Genomic DNA, 24,530 nt, shown 5'->3' with positions numbered 1-24,530 from the left:
AAAAGTTCAGTTTCTCATTTATGTAGTAATAACCTTTACAAAATAAATTACATGTATTGCGATACAAATCTTAATAATTACAAATAAATATAAAAATGATTTTTCATATGAGATATTAAAATGTGAAATTTACAATATTTGATGTATTTGTTAATTGGATAATATTAATAATAAATATATATTATTAGCACGTGGGTGTCTCGCGCTAATCGCTTTGAAATAGAGAACGCCATATTAACTTCTTCAACGTCTGCTTGGCAGACCATTGTGTGAAATAATGATGATTGTGATTTACAAAAGTGATATAACATCAGCATTTGGTGTATAACTCTTTTGTTAAGAAGGCTACATAACACACGAAAAAGTGGCAAAGTTGACATCGTCAAATACTGGGTTCAATATCTGGATACCATTATAATGTTTTGGTCATAAATAGTGCTAATCGAAATCCAGGATTACAGACTCGTTTTGATCATAACACATATTTAGAGGCCCCAATGAGTTTGATAGTCTATCGATTAAGGGAAGGAATGGGTTATTTGTGTTATATTTAATTTAAACATATTTTATTGTTCATAATGACAAAAGGATCAGACACAAGTTTTACAACTTAGTAACGTCTTCTGCACTCGTTCTATTTCAGCAGTCAAAATGCGTTGACCATATATTTCTATGTCATATACAGTCACTGACATGCTATCACTTTTCCTCATAAATATTTAAATAGATATTGCCGAAATTATAATTATCTATTCATCCGACCTATTCAACCTGCTCTTGTTTTCAACGACTTTAACTTATTTCGTATGCAATTTATATAAAAAAAAAATATTTCACTTGTTAATACTTCTGCAAACTATAAATCATTATGTTTTATGCTTATTGTTGATAATTTAGTTAATTTTCAAACAAATTCGTTCACCATCGATTGCGAATTCAACAAGTAATGTACATTTCATCTTATTGCTTATTTCTCTGCCTGCATGATATGAGACCTTTTTATAAAAGGGGGAAGTTTCCCAATAATTAAATAAAATGATAAAATTAACACATTAAACAACAATTGAAAATGTTTTTTGATTGTAGTATAAAGACAGTAATAGTGCATTGACTTGACATATCGACGATATAAGTATTCGGCAGAGCCTCGCATTTCCCCGTTTCTAAGCCTCATTCTTATATCGTTGATATGTCAAGTCAATGCACTGTTATTATCTATATAACTTAACTGAAAGCACTGTTGTAATAGCTTCTATTTTGTTTTAATTTCAAATATGTTTAAAAGCTTACGTGTTAGTTATCCTAAATAAATAAATAAATTGTTAGTTTCTGCCAATTAAGCCTTGCCATTTTTTGTACGCAAGTCCCGTCCCTTCTTGTAAAGAAGTTGAGTAATCATGGATTTGATAAGCTATGAACTTGGCTAATAAATCTGTAAAAGTCAAATTGAAATCTGGTTTTGTCCAGCAACAATATAGACATAATATGATTTAACGCTGTAAAAATATCGCAAATGAGTTAACCAATAGGAAAATTGATATCCAACATTCATATATAATATAAGTTCATAACATCGATGATATTAATTAAACCAAACAAAATTGCGTGTTTTGTTTAATGGTTGTGCGATTTAATGGATATTTTTTTCGAAGGTTTTAAAAAAAAAACATGTTGACACGATTGATAAATAGTATAATGACAAGAATTTTATTGTTCCATATTTGTTCGTTAACTTTTATGAATGTACATTTGTGAAGTTATACGTTTTTTACAATATTTTGAACATGTGACACGTCAACCAGTATCATATCGATATGTGTCGTGAACCGATAATCGTAGAATATATGCCCTCAAACCCATTAACGAAGGTATTCTTTATTCTTTTTTTAACCAATCTTTCTCTTTTTGTTCTTTGCTTATTAATTTCGATCATTTATATTTTGAGCACCAAATTATTGCAACAGTATCATTCTATCCTTTATTCTTTTACTCATATTTTTATACTTTTGGCGGGTTTATATCTTTACAGTAAATCCAATCCAGACTTCATAACCAGTCAACACTTATTTTCCACTAACTTAGCAGGTATTTGAGAGCTTGTATTTCGAGTATTTTTACAGATGCAATGTTGAGAAGCTTGATTGTTTGACAAAGGAATAATCCTGACCGATTACAATGTCTCCTTTGTGGAGAGAGAGAGAGAGAGAGAGAGAGAGAGAAAGAGAGAGAGCCATGCATTCCTGAAAAGCCTTAAACACATACAGCTAGTGAGAATAATTATAAATTATTACTTGATGACACAGTATGTGACACTGTATTCTTTTTACTGGTATACTGTACTTTTTTTTTCGACTATTCACAACTACACTATCTTCGTCAGAACAATTGTACTCACCATCTAATGTTAACATTTCTTGAAGAGACAGTCTGATAGTAATATTGGATGAAGATTCTATCTATTGATATTCTATAAGTGCTTTTTGACGATGATACTGCATCCATAGAAAATGTTTCTTATGAGAATGTATTCTTATTATGAAGGCTAAAGATTTCTTAAATATATATCATTAAGAACAGAAATGTCAGACCGATATCTAAAAATGCTTATTCATTTATAATTTGCAAGTCTCTGATTTTTTTCACGGATTTGGCTATACTTTTGGACCTTTTGGATTATAGCTCTTCATCTTTTATATAAGCTTTGGATTTCAAATATTTTGGTTACGAGCATCACCACATGTATTGTCGAAATGCGCATCTGGTGCAAGAAAATTGGTACCGTTGATGTTATTATTCAACTTTCTATAAAAAGAAATAAGTTTACATTTCAAAGTACATAATGTTCTATTAGCGCTTTCCAATTATTTTTTATTCGTCTTAGAAAACTCTTATATTTGAAGAATGCACTATGTAAGTGCAAATACAAATCTTACATACGGATCGATCAGTACAAATTAACAGTTTAATTTCTTCTTTAACCGAGTAATTTACTTCGGTATTAATCCTGTAATGAAATTGTCAGATTGTGTCTGAAACAAGTAATAAAAACACTAACAAATAACAAACACCCCAGAGAATACACACACAGTCCAGATTCTATAGTAATTCAAAATACTGTATTAGATGATTAAGATAATACCGTTCATATATACTGAATGAAACCCAGTTATTCCTAATCAGCTCGATGCTAGGAAAGATGTAACCTTATTCATGTTATTCACGGGGACTAAGACCACCGATCCAGCCAAAAAATTCTAATTACTATGGGGTTACTGCTAATCAAAACATTTTATCTATACTCACTTGTATGTGTGCATGCATTATAATTATTTGAGAGATAGGTGTCTCTTGTGATCACAAACAAAACATTAAATTGAAATTTTGCAACTTAAAGTTTGCATTTTACAACAAAATTGTCCAATTAATTGATATTTTAAACTTTATGACATCCCATCTCTTATGTACATTCAGTCTAATTGAATCCAGATAATAAAATTTTAAATAAATGCTACCCTCAGAGATATCCTTGCAATTAAGGTACGAAAAACAATGACTACAATTTTATCAATGATCTTTGCATGACTTGTTTTACAACAAAATACTAGTGACTCAATTTGTTTTAATTTAAATCAAGTATTTCAAAACATTAAATATCCAAATTTTAAACAAACATATATCATACAACGATGGAAAATGATAGTATTTCTACTCAATCCGTGCCTAACATAAATTCTTTGCAAGTAACACTAAACCACATAATTTTATTCAATTTAAAAAAAAACATTGCACATTTCGTTTTGACTGTTTTCCATCAATGTGAAATCATACATTTACACAAACATCAACAAATTACAGAAACACAATTGTTCTACTGTGTCAACCTTTTCTTTGAGAAAAACTGCTTTACCCTATCAAAGGAAAGGCGAAAGTTACAAAAGGGATGTTAAAACTCATAGTTGAAAACTAACTGACAATGTAATGGGGGAACAAATTTAAAAAATCAACAATACATTCAAGTATTAAAGTGTAAAGTTTAAGAGTTCAGTAACACGGACCCCATCAAAACAAATATTTTGAAACATATATTCGATAAAGCTCAACCAACTCGTGATAGCGTCCTTAAAGGTTTCAACATCAAATCATAAACTTAAGTATTAATTACAGCATTTCCTGTTATTGAATTCGTCTTTTAATTGTAACTAGAAACATACTGGTGTATAACTTAATCTTAACAAATGATATTACTCTGCAATTTACGTTTCGTTTGTTCCAATATAATAGCCGTTGTCTCTGTTACTGGGAACATCTTGTAGTAAACGTACTACAGCTATAACATATATTGGAAGACACAAAGTACAAATGTATCGTAATTCTAAGCAAAATCAAATGTAGACGAAAACAAATTCCACAGCAACAATCGAAAACGAGAAGTCTTGATGTTATATTTGTTATTCTCGTGGGATTTTGTCTGTTGCTTGGTCTGTTTCTGTGTGTGTTACATTGTAGTGTTGTATCGTTGTTCTCCTCTTATATTTAATGCGTTTCCCTCAGTTTTAGTTTGTTACCCCGATTTTGTTTTTTTGTCCATGGATTTATGCGTTTGAACATCGGTATACTACTGTTGCCTTTATTTACTCTAACTTAACTTATGACTGATCGATAGCAAAATTAAGTGGGCAGTCAAATTTTTCATGAATATTGCTTGCACAAAGGTGTTACATTGATCTTCCTTAAATATCGTTATGTTGTTGATATTTCATCTTCACCGTATTCAATGGGTTTCTAGCAGATGCTGTTTATTGTATTGGGGCGGCTACATTTTAATTGAGAGTAACTTTTAGTTTCGTGAAGTACTTCGGTATAAGGTCTTGTCAGCAAAATTTAATCTTGTCTAATTGAAAAGGCTAATACTAGATTATTGAATTTTATTAACAACACGCAACCGTTGAAATGAACATTCCAGTCAACATCAATCTTAATAATTAATTGTTACAACAAACATCGAACTATTCATTTTCAATTAACGTTTGATAATGCTGCTTTGTTAAAATATCTATCAAACTGTTCAAGCAGCGTGCACCTGATTTCTCGTTAGTTTTAACAATGCGCAATTTTATTAACATTTGTTTGTTAGTTGCAAATTTTTGTTTGTGCGTGCAAGCTTTGATTTATTGGAAATGACACTTTATCAGCATCAAAGACTTCACGTGAATTGACCTTTACTGAAACATATAATATCTTGTCAATCAATGAATCATTGCGCATTATGTTTTTTTTTATTGTCATATCAATTTCAATCAGAAAACACAGAACGTCAAATCTTCTTCAGATTTAAAATGTCACAGGTAAAATTGATATCAGTTGTAATTATAAGCTTAACATGAGCAGTGACGTTTCATCTATATAGTTATGTGGGTTCTTTGTAATTCTTTGAGAATTACGAAAAAAAAATCTTGATAAGCGATATTACTCCGCCGGTAACATTGCGTTTACTCTTTGATGTTTTCCCATTTTAACCCGAGAACTCTTTGAGTTTAAACAAAAATCTTTGCAAGCAATACAATTCTGACGGTAACGTTTCATCTGCCTTGATGATGCCGATTCTATGTACCAAGATACTTGTTAGAAGTATTAATAAAATTAAATGACACAAACGATTTTGTTACATATCACTCCGACATTGAATTTCGTCAATCCAAGTGACGTCATGTTTTTGTAACCAGAAGAATATTGTATTAACCAAATCTTAAAAACGATATCACTTCCTCTTCAATGTTCAGTTATACTTGTATATATGGCGTCTTGGTAATTTAATAACTCTTATAGCAAAAGATTTATAAAATGTCTTGACAAACAATTTTATTCTGCGAATTGATGTTCGTGATCTGTATAATAAGAACACCTCTAGACAAATGTAATTGATATGTCCCGGACTATGCATACATAATACAAAGAGTGCATTGCCCGTGTGTACAGTAGTACTGTTTTCATTGTACGATCAAATATAAAAATGTCTGAAGCATTTGAAATTCAAACAGTAAACAGTCTAAACATGTACATAGTGAGTACATGTATGGGTTCTCCCGAAATCTTTTCGATTGTATACTGTACTTTTATTTCGACTATTAATGAATATCTTCGTCAGAACAATTTCGAGTTTTCAGGACTACACTATCTTCGTCAGAACAATTGTACGATCTAATTTAAACATTTTTAAAGAGACAGTCTGACATGAATAAAGGATGAAGATTCTACCAAATAGATATTCTATATAGGCTGCTTTTTTTACGTAAACATTGCAACCATATAAAACCTTTCTTAAACGTGGGATTGCAACAATTGTATTTTTATTTCAAAAGATAATGATTCCTGTGAAAGATTTGTGTGATACATAGCATTACGAACAGATATGTCAGACCGATATCTCAAGATGCTTAAACGACTTTCTATAAAAAAAACTTACATTTCTCAGTATATAGGTTTTATTAGCGCTTTCCAATTATTTTATTTCGACTACGACAAAGCTGTATTTGAACTTGAGATCCCTCTAAATTATGTGTTATTAGACATCTTATATGTCGCAGCGGTCGCATGATTCCTCTCTAGTTTTAACAATATACAAGTTCTTTAACATTTGTTTGTTAGCTCCAAAAATCGTTTGGTGCATGCAAGCTTTGATTTATTGGAAATGACACTTTTTCAGTATCAAAGACTTCATGTGAAGTGACCTTTACTGACTAAACATATAATATCTTGTCAATCAATGAATCATTGTGCATTATGTTTTTATTGTCATATCAATTTCAAGCAGAAAATATGTAAGATCAAATCTTCTTCTGAATCAAAATTTCAACGGTAAAAATTGATATCGGTTATTACTATAAGCTTAAAATGAACAGTGCCGTTTCATCTATATAGTTATGTGGATTCTTTGTAGATAGAGAACTCTTCAAGAATTACGGAAAATGAATTTTGATAAACGATATACCTCCGCCGGTAACGTTGGTTTTACTCTTTGATTTGTTTTTGTTTTTTCATTCTAACCAGAGAACTCTTTGAGGTTTAACATGACTGAATCTTCGCACACAACACACTTCTGACGCTAACGTTTTATCCGTCCTTATGTTGCAGATTCTGTGTAACCAGAGAATTCATAGAAGTATAAATAAAATTAAATGGCAGACGATATTGTCACATATCTCTCCGTCATTGAGCTTCGTCAATCCTAGTGACGTCATGTCTTTGTAACCAGAAGAATACTATATCAATGAAATCTTGAAAACGATATTACAGCCTCTGCAATGGTTCATTAACATGATTAATATTAGTATTTATGGAGTCTTGATAACTGACTAACTCTTAAAGTAAAAGTTTAATAAAATGTCCTGACAAACAATTTTATTCCTCACATTGATGTTCGTGATCTTTATAATAAGAACACCTCTAGACAAATGTAATTGATGTGTCCTGGGCTATGCATTCATAATCAGATCGATAAAAATCAGAAAAAAGCTTTACATACCTTACAACAACAACAAAAACACATGGTACATATTGGAAAGTACTCGTAGTTATAAACAGCTATATCATCATCATCACAGCCGAAAACAACTAATGAACAAACTCATGCATCTAATACTCAAATATCTGCCAAATCAATTTCATCAAAGACAAAGCAATAAACAATAACCACTAAATTACAGGAGCAGCAACTAACATGTTGTAAACATCTTTGTTGAAAAAATGGGTTTACATCATCAGATGGATACAAAGCAGAATATCTTACAAAACACATGCTGGATACGACAGGGAATGTTTACACCCTTAACATCAAAAAAAGAAAAAGTTCAAAAATGATAGTACTGTTAGTTTTTAACAGCTGTAGTTCTTAGCCGAAAAAAAAACCAATAAAAATAATGCTTCAAAATCTAAAATACTTCCAAAAATATCCCACCAAAGACCCTTTTTGTTGTCCTCTTCTTTCATATGTGACCCAATAAGTCCTACAGCTGTATTTCCTCGACTATGACCATTACACGACCCCCATTATATAATAACTAACAAGATGAAACAATAAAATGTTCAGCCTCAGTTCTAGGATCTACATATTAGAGTTTTGCATTTTTTTGACGAGATGATTAAGGTAATGGGAAAATGTCAGCTAATTGTAAGGTCTACGGTGATAGATAATAGCTCTATAGAGGCCCGTTAAGAACTAAAACACGAAATAAAGCTGATTAATTGGGCTCGATATTTAATGATAGGTAATAATTAATTTGTTTTCCAAAGGAGAAGATATTGAAGATATTATTTGAGTGATAAATGATGAATTATTAGAAAGTGGTACCTTTTATATTTTTGCTAATTTCAATACATATTTTATACATATTTGTCAACATCTTGCTAGTACGCAATTTTGTAGATAACCTATATGGTACGAACCAAAATCAACTGATGACTGAAAACACCAGAAAGGTACACTAGTCCTTTTTGATTAAATTCTTTATATTGTAATACTACTCCACTGTTCTAGGTTGAAAAAAGGGTGGATGTGGCTCCAACAAAGTACTTAAAATCCGCCACATTTCTGTATGTGTCAGTCCCAAGTCTGCAGCCTCTAATTCAGTGGTTTTTGGGAGTTGCAGTATGTTGTATTTGTTTGTTTTGTTTTTGTTTTCATTGTTATGTACGTATCAGGCCGTTAGGTTTTCTTTGATGTCAGAATTGTTTTACTTTATTCAATTCTGGGGCTTTGTATAGCTGTCTATGTGTAATGATGTTTTTTAATGGTGGATGACCTATAGTTGGTAACATCTAAGTATGTTTTGTCTGGCAGAGATTTGTCTCCTTGGTAATCATATCGCCTCGCCATTTCTTCTTTTGTATGGATTTTGCCTCATTAATACTGAAGAGACTTATATAACATGTAACTATGTAATAAGTCGTGCTTCCTTATAAAAGACTGTATTGCCTTGACAAAGAATAATGGTTGATGAAAGACATAGTTTAACTCTCAGTGTCATATCGACGGTAGTCAAGTGCGAATTTATAATATAATGGTATCATTGCATTTAATTCTTAATCAAATAGTTTTCTTCCTATCTTTGAAATGAAATTTACATGGTATTGTAAATTGGATTTTACTTCCTTATCTATATAAATGACATTAGACAAATTTTAATTAACAGTCGACAAGGGAGTTTTTCTTATGAATATCCATTGTCTCAGGAGATAAAATGTATCCTAATGAATGCATCCCTTTCAAATTTTGACGTTACATTTAAAATTCATTTATATGATTATTTTGAAATACATATCTTAGAACCGAAGCTTGAAAAACAATTAATTTAATTCAACACGGGAGTGTCAGTCCCAAGTCTGCAGCCTCTAATTCAGTGGTTTTTGGGAGTTGCAGTATGTTGTATTTGTTTGTTTTTTTTTCGTTCATTGTTATGTACGTATCGGGCCGTTAGGTTTTCTTTGTTGTCAGAATTGTTTTACTTTTTTCAATTCTGGGGCTTTGTATAGCTGTCTATGTGTAATGATGTTTTTTAATGGTGGATGACCTATAGTTGGTAACATCTAAGTATGTTTTGTCTGGCAGAGATTTGTCTCCTTGGTAATCATATCGCCTCGCCATTTCTTCTTTTGTATGGATTTTGCCTCATTAATACTGAAGAGACTTATATAACATGTAACTATGTAATAAGTCGGGCTTCCTAATAACAGATTATATTGCCTTGACAAAGAATTATGGTTGATGAAAGACATATTTTAACTCTCAGTGTCATATCGACGGTAGTCAAGTGCGAATTTATAATATAATGGTATCATTGCATTTAATTCTTAATCAAATAGTTTTCTTCCTATTTTTGAAATGAAATTTACATGGTATTGTAAATTGGATTTTACCTCCTTGTCTATATAAATGACATTAGACAACTTTTAATTAACAGTCGACAAGGGAGTTTTTCTTATGAGTATCCATTGTCTCAGGAGATAAAATGTATCCTAATGAATGCATCGCTTTCAAATTTTGACATAACATTTAAAATTCATTTATATGATAATTTTGAAATACATATCTTAGAACCGAAGCTTGAAAAACAATTAATTTAATTCAACACGGGAGTTCGATAGTTACTAAACATTTTTCTATGGTATTATACATGTCATAATGCCATATTGTGATTGACTAATAGTAGGTAGATAATTTACGCAAATACCATGGTAAATTCTCTTTTACCCTTCATTGATACGCTTGATCAAGTGCGCGCTTTATCAAATACAACATGTAGATGGCTGTTATGTTCAAGACGTTATACTTTATTGTTTTGAATTTGAAAATATAATAGACAGTAAAAACAGAACATTCAGTAGAAAAAGTAAAAACAAATACACCTGAGAAGGCGATAAAGCAGATTGTTATTATTCAAAAAGACATTGTTAACCTCTATTCACCTCGGTTGGCAATGGTTTCTCGGGGTAACAATCTGATTTTACGTTATTAATTTTTTTAGTTTTTAACTCCCTTATGCACAGTTTCTATTAATAAATATTGCCCTGTTTTCATGTAGCTTTTCAACTGTTTTGCATTTGAACATCCTTGACCTTCAAATACTCGATTTTTAGCGTTCCTGATGAAGGTATTTTTTGAAAAACGCGTCGGACGCATACATTTAAAATATGTTGTTTTCATTTTTGAAATATGCCAGTTGTAACTGGGTCCCTGCTTCTTTCAAAGGACAACGTTATTCCGACTGCTTTAAAATTTTCGAACATCCGTCTTTATTCAATCCCGCTAATAGATTGATTTTATCCTTTAGCACATCTATCGTAGCAGTCACACGTCGATTAGCCCTATTTGTTTATTATTACCTTTGCTGAAGTAGATTGCATGCCCAACAAACGCACAAAAGACATCGAGTAACGTCAACTTAAATCAAAGAGACTGACAAATAACTCTTGTTATCAACACACGGTAGTCAACAAGAAACATGGAAATAGATATAATAACTAATTTGATAATTTATCAATTAAGACGAACCGACTCTACTAATTTCAATGACTATTTTCAACAGATTCCAAATAAGTTCTGACATAAATACCAGCTACAATATTACAAACATATTAGACAAGCCTATAAACGTATTAAAACCCTGGATGCAATTCGGTTACTGGCATTAAAAAGACATAGAACAGACACAAAAACATGCTGCGGAATTAAATAAGTGTGAATCAATCTTTAAAAAAAGGACATTCACCATATTATTTTATCATAGTGAGTAGAAGATACATCGATTGCAATCTGTTAACAGTTTTTTTCAATATGCTTTCGACCAAAGATTTTGGAAGTGCCACATGTGGAGCACGATCTGCTTACCCTTAAGGAGCACCTGAGATCACCCCTAAATTTTGGTGGGGTTCGTGTTGTTTATTCTTTAGTTTTCTATGTTGTGTTATGTGCACTACTGTTTGTCTGTTTGTCTTTTTTCATTTTTAGCCATGGAGTTGTCAGTTTATTTTCGATTTATGAATTTGACTGTCCCTCTGGTATCTTTCGTCCCTCTTTCATTCGCAAACAAAAATACATACCAGATGCAAACACAATCATTCACGGAAGCAGATTGTATTCAGGAAAATTTTGTGTGAATTCATTTAGATTTGTCTAGTTGTAAAGCCATCACCTCAACTAGCAAAGTAAGGTTTCCATATAATTATCTTCCGAACTGTTATCAGAGGTCAACAGACGACATTACTTTGACCTTCGACATTTTAATCAAGAATGTCATTTGAAGTTCTATATAGTCTGACTGAAATTGTTTTAAAATATACATAAATAGATTTGACATAAACAAAATTAGATTTGACAGAAACAAACATAGATTTGACATAAACAAAAATGTATTTGACATAAACAAAAAAATAAGAAGAAAGGCACATTATGATTTTGGGCTGATTCTGCTCTTTGGTCGGATTGTTGTTTGTTAAACACATTTTCCGTGTCCATTCTCATTTTTTCTAAATGTGATCCTTACGTATATTACGTCAACCCATGAAAAAAAAAAAAACGAATAATCTGCTTTTGGTACATTTTCGACCAAACGTCAAATTCATATGACGTTTACAAAGTTTGTTATTTAAAATCAAACTACATTTAAGGCGATCTATTACAAGTGTCCGCAGACTGCGTATTCTAAGAATTTGCAGTGTTTGTGGATGGTTTATATTGAACTCTATAAGTCTATTGGAATAAATAATGTGTCTGGCTGCTGTCTCCAATAATGGTTATCCCTATCTATGTAATATGTTTATAACTATCAATAATGGTTAATATGCTCTGACGAGGTATAAACTTGTTAAAGTGATATGAAACGAGTTTCTTGTAATTATAAAGTTATCCAATTTAGTTAACCAATGCTTTTGCATATATACTAAAATACTTCCTGGTTTGACGTAATTGATAACGAATGTAAAACGTATCATCGACAAATAATATATCATTCAGTAACAATTGTTGATCGAAAGGTGATTGATTTTCAAGTAAGTTGCCGATATTTACCGGACAGCTAAATTGACAAAACAAAAAAACAACAGAGAACACGTGGAGCATGTAAACATTTAAATAAAATATATCAAATCATTTATGTTTACATGCTCCACGTGCTCTCTATTGTGTTTTTGTTTTGTCAAACACACATTTTTCAATATCTTATCAAGAAAAACTAAGGATTTTCTTATCTCAAGCATATATTAATGTAGCCGTATTTGGCTTTTGAATTTTGGGTTCTCAATGCTCTTCACTTTGTACTTGTTTAGTTTTATAACTATTTTCATCTGAGCGTCACTGATGAGTCTTATGTGGACGACACGCGCGTTTAGCGTATCAAATTATAAACCTAATACCTTTGATAACTAAGTGAAATGCCACCACCTCATTGATCCTTAAAGTAACCGAATTAGTATAAGAACGACATATAGTACCAAAAAAAGTGCGCTTTTGCCTCAGAAGAAGTCAAACTGATCAAATACTTTTCCTATCCAATCAACTTTTCGAGGTTTTACTACATGGAATTTTATCAAAAACAAAAGATGGTTCTCTTCATAATCATACTTGAGATATTCCAAGATATGGATATTAAAATCAACTGTACAACAATAACAAATGAATAAAAGACTGATGTTTGCATACTAGTGGTAACGATAATACGATAATTTGGTACGTGTCAAATCCCTCCACCCTCCTTAAACAAAAACAAAAAAACAAAAAAACAACGACATTGTCTTCAAAGTTATCTTTTGCAACTCTTTCAGAAATTTCCGATTTCAGTTTTAAATTTGAATTTTCTCTTTGCGTACAATAATTTTTTATAATATCGATATCCAACAGAATTTTTTTTAAACTTTCAGACAAGAAACAAGAATGCAACTTTCCTTCCATATTAGCTAAAGCTATCAGAATGTTGTATAGAGTCAAGCAATTTCTGTAATATGCTTATAGCAGGTTTTTCATTACTGAATTAATCCTATTATCTAAATAAGCATCGATGAAATCCTCTTACGTTAAGAGCAACACGTGACTTATTGTTTATCGATATTTGACCGATTTAATTAGAGATTAATATAGTAATGTTATCAGCTCCTATTGTTTATTATAATTAATCTTTCTTGAAAAGGCATTGCTATTGTTGTCAGTTTTTTACTATTCTTTCCTGGATGGACATTCAGTGGCGGATCGAGGGGGGAGGGGGGGTTTCGGGGGTCAATCAATGCATTTGAATGGGGACATGTGGTTGGAACCCCCCTTTTTTGTCCTGGGTTGGGAACCCCCCCACCCCCCCCTTTTTTTTGAAATGGCTGGATCCGTCCCTGACCTTTCTATTGTCTATCATGATGATCATGAGGGTAGTCTTTTCTATTGTTTATTATACTTAATATTGCCTGACTGGTTTTTTTTTGTATAGTTTACTATCATAATAATTTTTGCCTAGATGGGCCTTTTATTGTTTATAATGATACATGTAAATGTTGCACTAATGGGCCTTTCTATAATTGTGTATTGCAATAAATATTGTCCACATTGGTCTTTATATTGTTAATTATTAATTAACTACACTGTTATTGGACTTTATATGGTGAAAATTGCTTATGCAATTTAAGGTGACAACTCGGCCAATACAGAATAACTCGGCAAATACAGATTTGTTTTTGTATTGGCCGAGTTCTGGTCGATTTCACAAAAAAAAACTTACGAGTAATATTGGTCTTAAGTCATCAACAAATCAGTATACTTACGATAAATCTTAGTCGTAAGTTTTTTTGTGAAATCGATCCCAGATTAGGCCAATACAGGATTTTGGAACGTCTCTAGTATTTAGATCGAAAGTCACAATAAACACAAACTGAAAATAAATAGTTGTTTGAAAGACGCAGTTTTCGTTTACTCACCATGTACATGCTAGTATGGCATATACATGATATATTTCAGGCTAAAGACGGTCACGTTCATTAAAAAAGTATTTTGAAAGCAGACGATGGAGTTATTTTATGTTTGGAGAACAAGTAGATTATCACAAAGTTCATTTATTGACGACCTCGATAATACAAATCGATTTACGGTTTACTTTTGCTTCTTCTGTTTTGTAAACTGTCATCTATTTTTATACCCGAACCAGGCATATGCATTCTGTAATTGTGCAAATGTTCGTTCTTTGGTCATTTTGCTATGCATAGTTGTATCATTTTGAACTCCTACATCATTAATATGTTTTAAATATATTTAATTTGTTTCTGCATTTATAACACATGCAATTATGGCAGTTCCTATTCTTTTACTATTTATGTGTTGCGTCTAAAATTTAAGTTGTAACACTTTATAGTGACTTGAAAGGGAGGAAAAGTTCTTCAGATAAGAAAATGTTGAAGACACCTGGAATGGGCACCAGATCATTAGATACGCGTCTTATAAAAAGAAACAGAGATTTTGATAGTTCCTCTTTAAGGTCTTGTGAAATGAAATGAAAAAATAGTGTAACACTGAAGTTAATTAATAAAGATACTATTACGAGAATTTCTGGATTGGCCTTGCAATGGGTCCTCCCAGAGCTGTTTAATTTGACCCTTGGAGGTGTGAAAAATTATTTGTCATTTATCTTTAAATCCGTTTTTATCAGTACCAGTCGAAGTTTCAATGTTCCAAAGGGAGACAAAATGAACAATCAGTACTCATAAGGCGAAGAAAAAACGAACAAAGACGTTATGGCAAAAACTACGAAGAGACAACAAGAGTAAGAGCAAAACTAAAAAATAGCAACTCAAAATCTACCAAAAAATCGAAGCGATCTCAGGTATTTACTCCGGTTTGAAATGGTAAGCAAGTCAGTTGATGTAGAACACTTCAAATTACGAGAGGCAATTATATTGCAGCAAATTTCTTGTCGATTTTTATCGATGAGTCAATTAAGTAGCAAATACAATTGTAGGCAATATTTAATACTAGTATTTAAGGGTGAAAATGGATTTAATAATGCATTGATGTTCTTTAATTTATATTGTTAATTTTACTAATTATTATACTGCAAGATCAGCATTTTTCAGTTTGTTCAGCAATTCAAAACACTACTAAAATTAAAATCTGTTTTTCAGTATGTAACATGAATTCCCAACACCACTGCAATTGATATAAGTTGCAGCATGTTAAAAGCAATTCAAAAATGCCCCTGAATTTCAGCTCAGTTACCAGCATATAAAAAGCAATTTCTCATACAACATATTTTGAAATCAGCAATTCCATAGTACCAATCAAAAACATTACGTTAATAGGTTTGTATAAGCCATAGGAATGTAAAATAAATAGTTTACTAATCAGATTAGTTTGGGATAACAGAGTAATCTATATTTCATTTTCTTGTTTAATCAGATATGAAATGAAATTCTACTTTTCACAAAGGATAACTATGTTGTATAATGACAAAAATACATAAACAATTTCATCAGTATTAACTTTGGTTTTTGTTTATTGATCTGTATATATACTAGGCAAAAAAAAAAAACCAGAAACGTTACATTTGTTTTTAATTTGAAAATATCACATATATTAATTTCAAATATTTTCATGATTAAAACTAGTAACCTGAATGATTTATCTATCAAATTTACTCATTTATAAAAATATCGGAGATGTTAGCAGCAGGAATGACTCAAGTGCAGGTTGCAAATCATTTTAATGTCTCTGGAATGACTACTGCAAGGCTTAAGACTCGTTTTAGAGATACTGGCACAACACATGATCGCCCCCGTAGTGGCAGGCCACGTGAAACGACATTACGTCAAGACAGATACATCCGCATCATTCATCTCCGAAATCGAATAATGCAAACGCGTCACAAACTGCACGATAAACCCACGGAAGACATAATAACTGAATATCTACTCAAATAGTTCGTAACCGATTGCGTCAAGTTGGTTTCAGAGCTCGTCGTCCGTTGAAGGGACCTATCCTTACGCAGCGTCATAGGCCAGGATGGCGCGACTTCAATGGACACGAGTACGGATTCGATGGAATAGGCAAACATGGAGACAGTTTTTTTTTACCGATGAATATAAATTCAACTTGAAATTTAGCAACGGCAGAGCCAGGGTCTACCGGAGACGCAATGAATGATTTTTTAATGCGTGTATGCAGGAAACAGATTGGTTTGGTGGTGGCGGAATTATGGTATGGGGCGGAATTACCTACCAGGAACGTAGCAAAGTCAAAATCATCGTTGGTAACCTAAATGCAACAAGGTATAGGGACGAAATTATGGCTCCAGTTGTTCTTCCGTTTCTCCGAAGACATCGTTTTAACCACGTTTTCAGCAGGACACCGCCCGTTGTCACGTGGCACACATTTCGATGACCTTTTTTGGAGAATAACCATATTCGTGTGTTGCCTTGGCCAGCAATGTCTCCAGATTTATCACCAATTGAACATCTGTGGGACGAACTTGCACGACGTATCAGAAATAGCCTAAATCCACCGGAAACGCTAGCACAGCTCCGAACAGCACTTTTCAGTGAATGGAACAACATCCCTCAAGATTTTATTCGACGTCTTATTAATTCCATGCGACACAGGTGTCAGGCGGTCATAAATGCAAGAGGTGGTCATACAAGGTATTGACATGTTAACCCGAATTCTGTACTCGTCCTGTTAAAATTGTCCGAAAATGTGCAATATTGTTTTCAATAAAGAAAACTTGTTATTGTTCTCTTTAAAATCATGTTAGCTAACTATTCCATTAAATTTTTGTTATCATTTTTTTGTAATAAAAAGTTTAAATGATCTAATAAGCATGTAACGTTTCTTTTTTTGCCTAGTATATTTTGTGTCGTGCTAAGGGAACGAGACAACACAGTTAAAACTATGTGAAAGTGCTCGATACTAACTTAACCGATTAAGATAAATAGATGGAAATTTTTCTTGCTTATATTTTTATTTCTATTGGAAAAGAAATAAATCGAAAGAATGAAAAAAAAAACTAGAAAATCTTTTTAAGATCAAGTAAAGATAAGATTTTAAAAGGCGCTTATACTTTTCTGAAATTAAACATTTAAAAAAAACATTGAATTTCTTAACTGGTCTGTAATTTGCTATATAAAAATGATCAGTAAAATTTTGTGTACGTGCTTTATTTTTACATTAAATGCCTTAATGGTAAAAGCTTTTGTCAGACTGAGTAAGCACACGTACACCTTATTTTATGATAAATTCACACCATAACAAGAATGCAGGTCTGATAAACATGATGAAAAAAATATATCTTCGCATTTTACATGAAAATACTTGAAAAAGGAAAGGAAATAAAAGCCTTATATTATGTTCTTATGCAATAAATCACATATCCCGATACAGACAATTACGAAAAATATCTGTTTAATCTAACGGAATAGTTCGTTTTTATTTTATGATATTCGTTCTAACGTATGTGGTACTGAATCATTTAATGTTCTCTTTTCTCAAATTTACAACTACTTTGAATGAAAGTTGGAAATGCATATTAAAGAAATAAAGCATAGAAGAAACTTGTTCAAACACTACACTGAGAAGGGATGACGGAAGAGTTAAAACACTATTTCCTTACCTGTCGCGAATTAGCACCGGATGCAATCATTCTCTCTGAATCAAAACTAAAGGTGACACTCTTAGACGGCGACGGTTGAGGTGTAAGGTATGTTCTAACATTTTGATTGATTCCGAGATGGGATGACGGTGATGGCGCTGTTGGCTGGAGAACAGTCGGTGCTGACCCTCTCCGTGTCGACCCCTTACTGCTTGACCTTCGTCGGTTTTTACGTACAACGGTGCCTGTCCTGACCAACATTGACATGTCATTAAAGAAACCAACACATATTCCCTCAAGTAAACGAGTCCTTCGTGTACTAGTCTAAATTAAAACGTATGTCATTAAACTCAAACAGAATTCGTACGATAAAATTAAGTACTAATTAAGTAACTAGTTAAGAAATTGCAGCTGTTATTTGTCCATCAAAATTCACTTGCGGCCAAAAACAGTATCTTCTGTGACTGTTGTGATTATTTTAAATCTATTTAAGGTTTTATCAATTATTAATCAATACGAAAATGAATAGCTTACTTTCCGTTTGAATTCTTCTGCATTTCCTTTTGGTAACAAATTAAGGCCTACTAAATCCTGTGCTGTTTTGCTGTCATCTTCCTAATTCGTCATAAACTTTTTTGCCAACGGGTGTTAATATCTCTGATCTTCAAAATTAGAGAGTAACATATTACTACGTCTTTTATTAAATTAATTTCCGACAGTAATATACAAATCTATGAAGTAATAGTGTGATAAAAGCAACATATAAAAAAGTATGTCCGGTCCTACTAATGACGATGCCGCCTACGACGTGTCAATGATGTTTCTGTTATTGAACGTGTTGATTATGGATATACATAGGTGCTTGCAATTACTTCTCATCAAAATGTACCTTCAATGCAAAAGATCGATACATGTAAGATGCAATCGATTTCATATTTTACCTGATTCCGACACACTCCATGCACTTACAGGTGGGTGCTACAAAATTATTCAAGATAACAAATTCATTTAACGCCACATTGAATTTAATGTCATGCTCATTAAATAAAATGACTTCTTAGAAATAATCAGTGTTGCAGAAAGAGACATGCATCTTTCGTAATGTTATTGGAAATTAATTAGTTTCTTAAAGTTGTATGAAATTGATTTTTCTTGATGATGTAGATGCAGACTAATTAAATGAGAAATAAACTAAGAAGAAATTTGCTTATTTACAAGAGTTTTCAGAGAATAAATGGTCGAATTCTATTTTTTAGTCTGCAGCTATTCTGATCAAAATAAAAAAAATACAACATCTAACTTTTAAGGTTGTTTAAAGGTGGTACATGCTTTCACAAAGTAAGGTGGATTTTCAGGGCTTATCTTTATAACCACAAATATTTTCTTTTTTGTAACAAACAATATGTCCTCTCGATTTTTTTTATGACATTACAGTATGCGACTGAACCTATCCGGCTACATCCACCCTGAAAAAATGTTAGACGCAGTATCCCATCGATCTTGAGATAAAGGATACAACAAAAACAAATAAATCTCCCTCATATCTTGATTTACATCTCAAAAATTTACAATGAAGGACGGTTGAAAACAAAACTTAACGACAAAAGAGCTGATTTCAGCTTCGAAATTGTGAATTTTCAATTTATAGGTAGCAATATTACAACAGCACCTGCACACGGAGTATATATCTTCTAGTTGATATGATACGTCAAGGCTTGCATTGTCTACAATGATTTCATTGATGGAGGGTTGCAGCTAAAAATAAGAAGATCTTAAACCAAGAGTTCCAATTGCAAGTGGTGAAGACCCATCTGGCACAACTTTTATTTTACCGTTATGAAAAATCTGTTTCATAAATGACATCGGATATGTTCCTAATGTCGTTACTACAATCCCGTCACCTTTTCCCCGGAAGTGACATTCGGATTGTACCTATAGGTTTTTCCTACAATTTACAACACCACGGGTCCTAAATAATGAGCAGGGTTTGCTTAAAATTTCGGAGTACCTGAGATCACCTGGGTTAACAAAATATAAAACAATTTAAAGGCCTTCTTTTAATTACAATTTGGTTGTATGTGTTTAGTATAGTTAGCATTATGTAAAACACATTTATGGCAGACGGCTATCAACAAAATAAAAACAAATTGAAAACAATTATTTATAAATTCCGTGAATCCAAAGCGGGTTTTTAGATAACCTGTATCCGAAACACAAAAGCCGAATATTTGTATGCGAATGATGTATAAGAACCGAAACAGTTGAAGAGCTACATGTATATAACGACCAAGTACATGTTGTACCTTTCGATATAAAGAATTGAGTGGAAACATTTCCATGTTGGTTCTTATGTTGTACTAGTACAGTGCTGTTCTATGTTTGGGATGGATTTTGCCTAAACAATCAAATTTAACCACACAACATTCTGTAAGTGCCTGTCCAAGGTCAAGAACCTCTAATTCAACAACTTTCGTGTGTTGTTGTAAATCATATTTTTCATTTCGAGGCCCTTCGCAATTGATTATGCAGTATTGAATTTGTGCATTACTGAAGGCTTTGTTCATTGCTGAAGGCCGTACTTTGAATTATAGTTGTAAACGTGTATGTCATTTGGTCTCTGGTGGAGTGCGCTCGCATTGGCAATCATACCACATCTTCCTTTTTTTTTTAAATACTAACAAATTATAATAGCCAAGCACTCCCAAGGTCAACTTTGTCTGGGGAGCCGAGATCTTAGTTTCTTGTTTTAATTTAAAAACGGATTACTTAAAGTCATACGAAACCTCAAATTAAAAAAAAATAATGAATATGTTTTTTTATAACCCAATGGATAGTTTTCATTATAAAACTTATGTACATATTATACTTTTTTCTGAAGAAAATTCTTTAATTTGTACATATTTAGAAGAAGTTTACTTTATTATAATTGCTTTCCTTTCAGGTAGCAATTCCCCGACATATTTTCCGTATGCAAAGTGACCTCAGTGTGACCCATCTCGTAAAAATCCGGTGGTCGCAATACGCATGGATGTCCTTAAAATAAACTATTATCTGATTGTATATGTTAAACACGAGCTCAATATCCATGCTTTTTGTTGACAAACAGATGACAAACGTTAAACTTCGGCTTCAAAACACGAACTTCGATTGCCTGCCATATTTTCACAACAACACTGACCGATTGAAAAAAATATTGACGATTATACGAAATAAATTTATGCTAAAAACATTATGAAATCGTGCACAAAAGACTTAGTTTGTGATGTTTGTATGCATTGGTACAAGAATTGGAATAACATTATTTTTCACCGGTCACTCGTTTCTTATGACTTAAATTAAGAAATGATAGTTATACCTAATATAAATCATTTCAGTAATGAGCTGAAGATACCCTCGAGGACAGATAGTCGATATTGCTGAATGCTGAAGACATCAAATATACTGCAACTATGCTCAAGGTTTAGCACAGGCATGGTATTGAGTGTTCGAACATATCGTTATTTTAAACATAATTATTTGTGAACGGTCTCCAAACCTGTACATGTCAGCGGGGTAAAACAGAGAATAAGGCTAATCAAATATTCAATTTGTCTTATGAAGATCTAATGCTCTCAAAACTGTTGGACGTAAAGCGGCATCACATTTTACTGATAGCTTGAACGGACGCCAAACTGATGAAAAAAATGTCCGTTGACAAAGTTTGTATCCATTGGGAAGCCGTTGGTGTACTGACCATATAATATGAGGCGTAACGAATGGCTAACAGACACACAAAACATATGCAACGTACTTGAAACTGTAACGTTCCGAACAGAACGGATGTAGAAGGTACTATATCCAAAAGGACAAGTACCGCATACCATGGATAGCTTACGGAAGCGTACCGGATAAAACGGATGAACAAGAAAAGCTTAAATTTAAAGGCAACAAGTTTAATACAACACCTGACCACAAATATTGAATTTCAGTTTGGCCTAAATAAGAGCTGCATGACGTGCTCTTACTCCACAATCCGTCTTGAATAAAAAGCATTCATGACAATCAAACATCTGACATAAATGGCATTTCTAACGCGAAATTTTTAATTGGCATTTATTCATTTTTATTTATTTTACATTCGATACGTATTCATCCGTTATCTTTCCGGTTATCTCCGTTTCACATCTTTTTTATCTGTTATACGTCCCGTAGAAGTCCGTTGGTGAATTAGTCTACCGGACCTCCATCGGATGTATAACGGACAAGTAACGGATACAAAACGGACGAGTATCGTATATAACGGACGACCACCGGTCGTTAAACTGACACTTTATCCGTTGGACGTCTGTTCAAAGTTTTAAACATGGTCAAAATTTTTACAACGGACAGAACCGGTATCGACGGATAAATCGAAAGCTGAACGGACATGAAACGGATATGGACGGACGTCTAACAAATATATAAACGGACTACTAACAGACATGAACGAATTAAACAAAGTTATCCGTTCGGCGACTGTTCGCGCTATCCGGTAAGCCTCTAACGGGTTTAGTGCAGAAGCATTGTCAGCATGAAGTATAATAAGTCTTAAACTATTTAAATATTAATAATGTAAATACTGATAAAAACAATAATCATGGTCTTTATTCTACGGTGCTACTTGGGTAGTATTTGAGAATAGGTTTATGTAGAGGACTAATAAGTTCACATTAATCGCATATAAAGTTACGAACTTAATAAACAACATCATCTTAAAATTTGGAATGTGATATCCAGATAGTAATCAATTCCTGAGGCACGGCACTTTAAAAAATATATATTTCAATAATGGCTTTGAGTGATGTGTGTTGAAGAAGTGCGTTTAAATAATTAAGTTCATTCAAATCCAAATAGGCACTACAGACATTAGCATGGCAACAAGTTTGGAAATTTTACACATCGCTAGGATGGGCAAGGTTGCAGCACTGTTCTCATAATGAAACGAAAATCTTCTTGTTTTGAGAAAACCATAGAACAATAAAAGCTTGAAAACTTTTAGAAATTGGTTTTACGTTTGATTTCATTACGGATTAAACTTCATGCAGCTTCGACATGTCTTAAATTAAATCTTGATTAGGGGTATTGATCCGTCAATATAACTAATTCCTATTAAAGTAAGGGCTAAAGTCAATGCAACAACTATTTCGTGATGCAAGTAAACAACAAAAAATAATTTTCAATGTTATTGTACCGAGTTAGTATAAATTCATATAATACTTAAATATAAAATCCCTAAAAAAGTAGTACCTTATTCAGATTTTGAAACGAGTAACACAAACCATATATGAATAGACGCGAAAAATAAACAAGGAGAAAAAAAAAACATAAAAACTTACGTGTCAACAAAATTTTCTTGTGAAATTTGTACAGAAAACTCGATGTTCACCAATTGTAAACCTAGGTGTTTCAGAAAAGTAAACGACTGTTGCATCTAGCATGTCTATAACAGCGACAGTTTAGGATGGCATAATATTTTTGTGATTTTATTTTTTTCCGGATCAACAGAATTATAGACCAAGTGTTATAAGCTTGTTTTTAGTGACCCCAAAAATTGTCAGGACTGTTCGCTAAAAATATTGTTTTATGCTTACCTCCCTTTAATCCCTTCAAAGCACATATTGTTTGCCTGCTTATAGAAAAGGAAATTTAAGTATTGAGAAAACACTTAAAACTTTATATATTAATGCAGTTGTCCCAAGGCAGAATATAAGTCAGTGTTTAACATTGTTTCGAATAGGCCTTCTAATTCCTCGAAGACATAGTTAGATACCTTATGCACTCGTTCTACTACAGAGAAACGGCCATCGAAATATTTAATTTTACAAAAAGGCACAATTGACAAACCAAAGCAAAGCAAAGGCAAAAACAAACCCAAAAGAAACAGAATAAACAATAAACAAGCAATAGAGAAAAAAGAAATGCAATAAAAAAATATGTTGAAATCTGAACAAAGCAAAACTAAGTCCGAAACGACATAACTTCACGTACTACTAAATTTATAAAATTTTATTGCATCGGGACATTACGTTGAATCGAACATCACGCAGCAAAAAAAAAACGGAAATTACGTCGATACTACTTCCATGTTGTCAACTAATTCCAAACCGGTTTCCGTCATTAAGTCAGATATATTGCCATCTTCCAAAGACAATCTCTAATAAGCTTTCTATGGAGTAATAGAGGTTGATTAGTGGAATAAGACGTATTAAGCTATTCAATCGTGGCATCCTTTATTCAGAATCCTTAACAAATTGGTCAATATACTTTGTTATTGGATTGAATGAATTTCCATACTACAATGTATGAATTTAGATTAATGTGGCTTATTGGATGTCTATAAAAGATATTAACGTTCAGGTGCATGTTTACAAGATTTGTTTTTATGTAAAGTTTTGATTTTGAAATGCA

At 32.4% G+C, this 24,530-nt stretch overlaps 1 protein-coding gene across 2 annotated transcripts in view; it reads right to left on the bottom strand.

Moving 5' to 3' along the window:
* The window catches only part of LOC139486084 (uncharacterized), a 55,964-nt gene extending 36,959 nt beyond the window's left edge, over positions 1-19,005 (bottom strand). For both annotated transcript variants that reach the window (XM_071270783.1, XM_071270782.1), the window contains exon 1: positions 18,126-19,005. In XM_071270783.1, the coding sequence (XP_071126884.1) occupies positions 18,126-18,371 (246 nt within the window). In that variant the 5' untranslated portion in view covers positions 18,372-19,005. The remainder of the gene's footprint in view (positions 1-18,125) is intronic.
* Between the last annotated feature and the right edge of the window lie 5,525 nt (positions 19,006-24,530).

Source organism: Mytilus edulis, chromosome 8 (genome assembly GCF_963676685.1).
Source record: "Mytilus edulis chromosome 8, xbMytEdul2.2, whole genome shotgun sequence".
NCBI lineage: Eukaryota > Metazoa > Mollusca > Bivalvia > Mytilida > Mytilidae > Mytilus > Mytilus edulis.
Note: the sequence above shows the minus strand (reverse complement) of the source record. Positions and strands in the feature narration are given on the sequence as shown.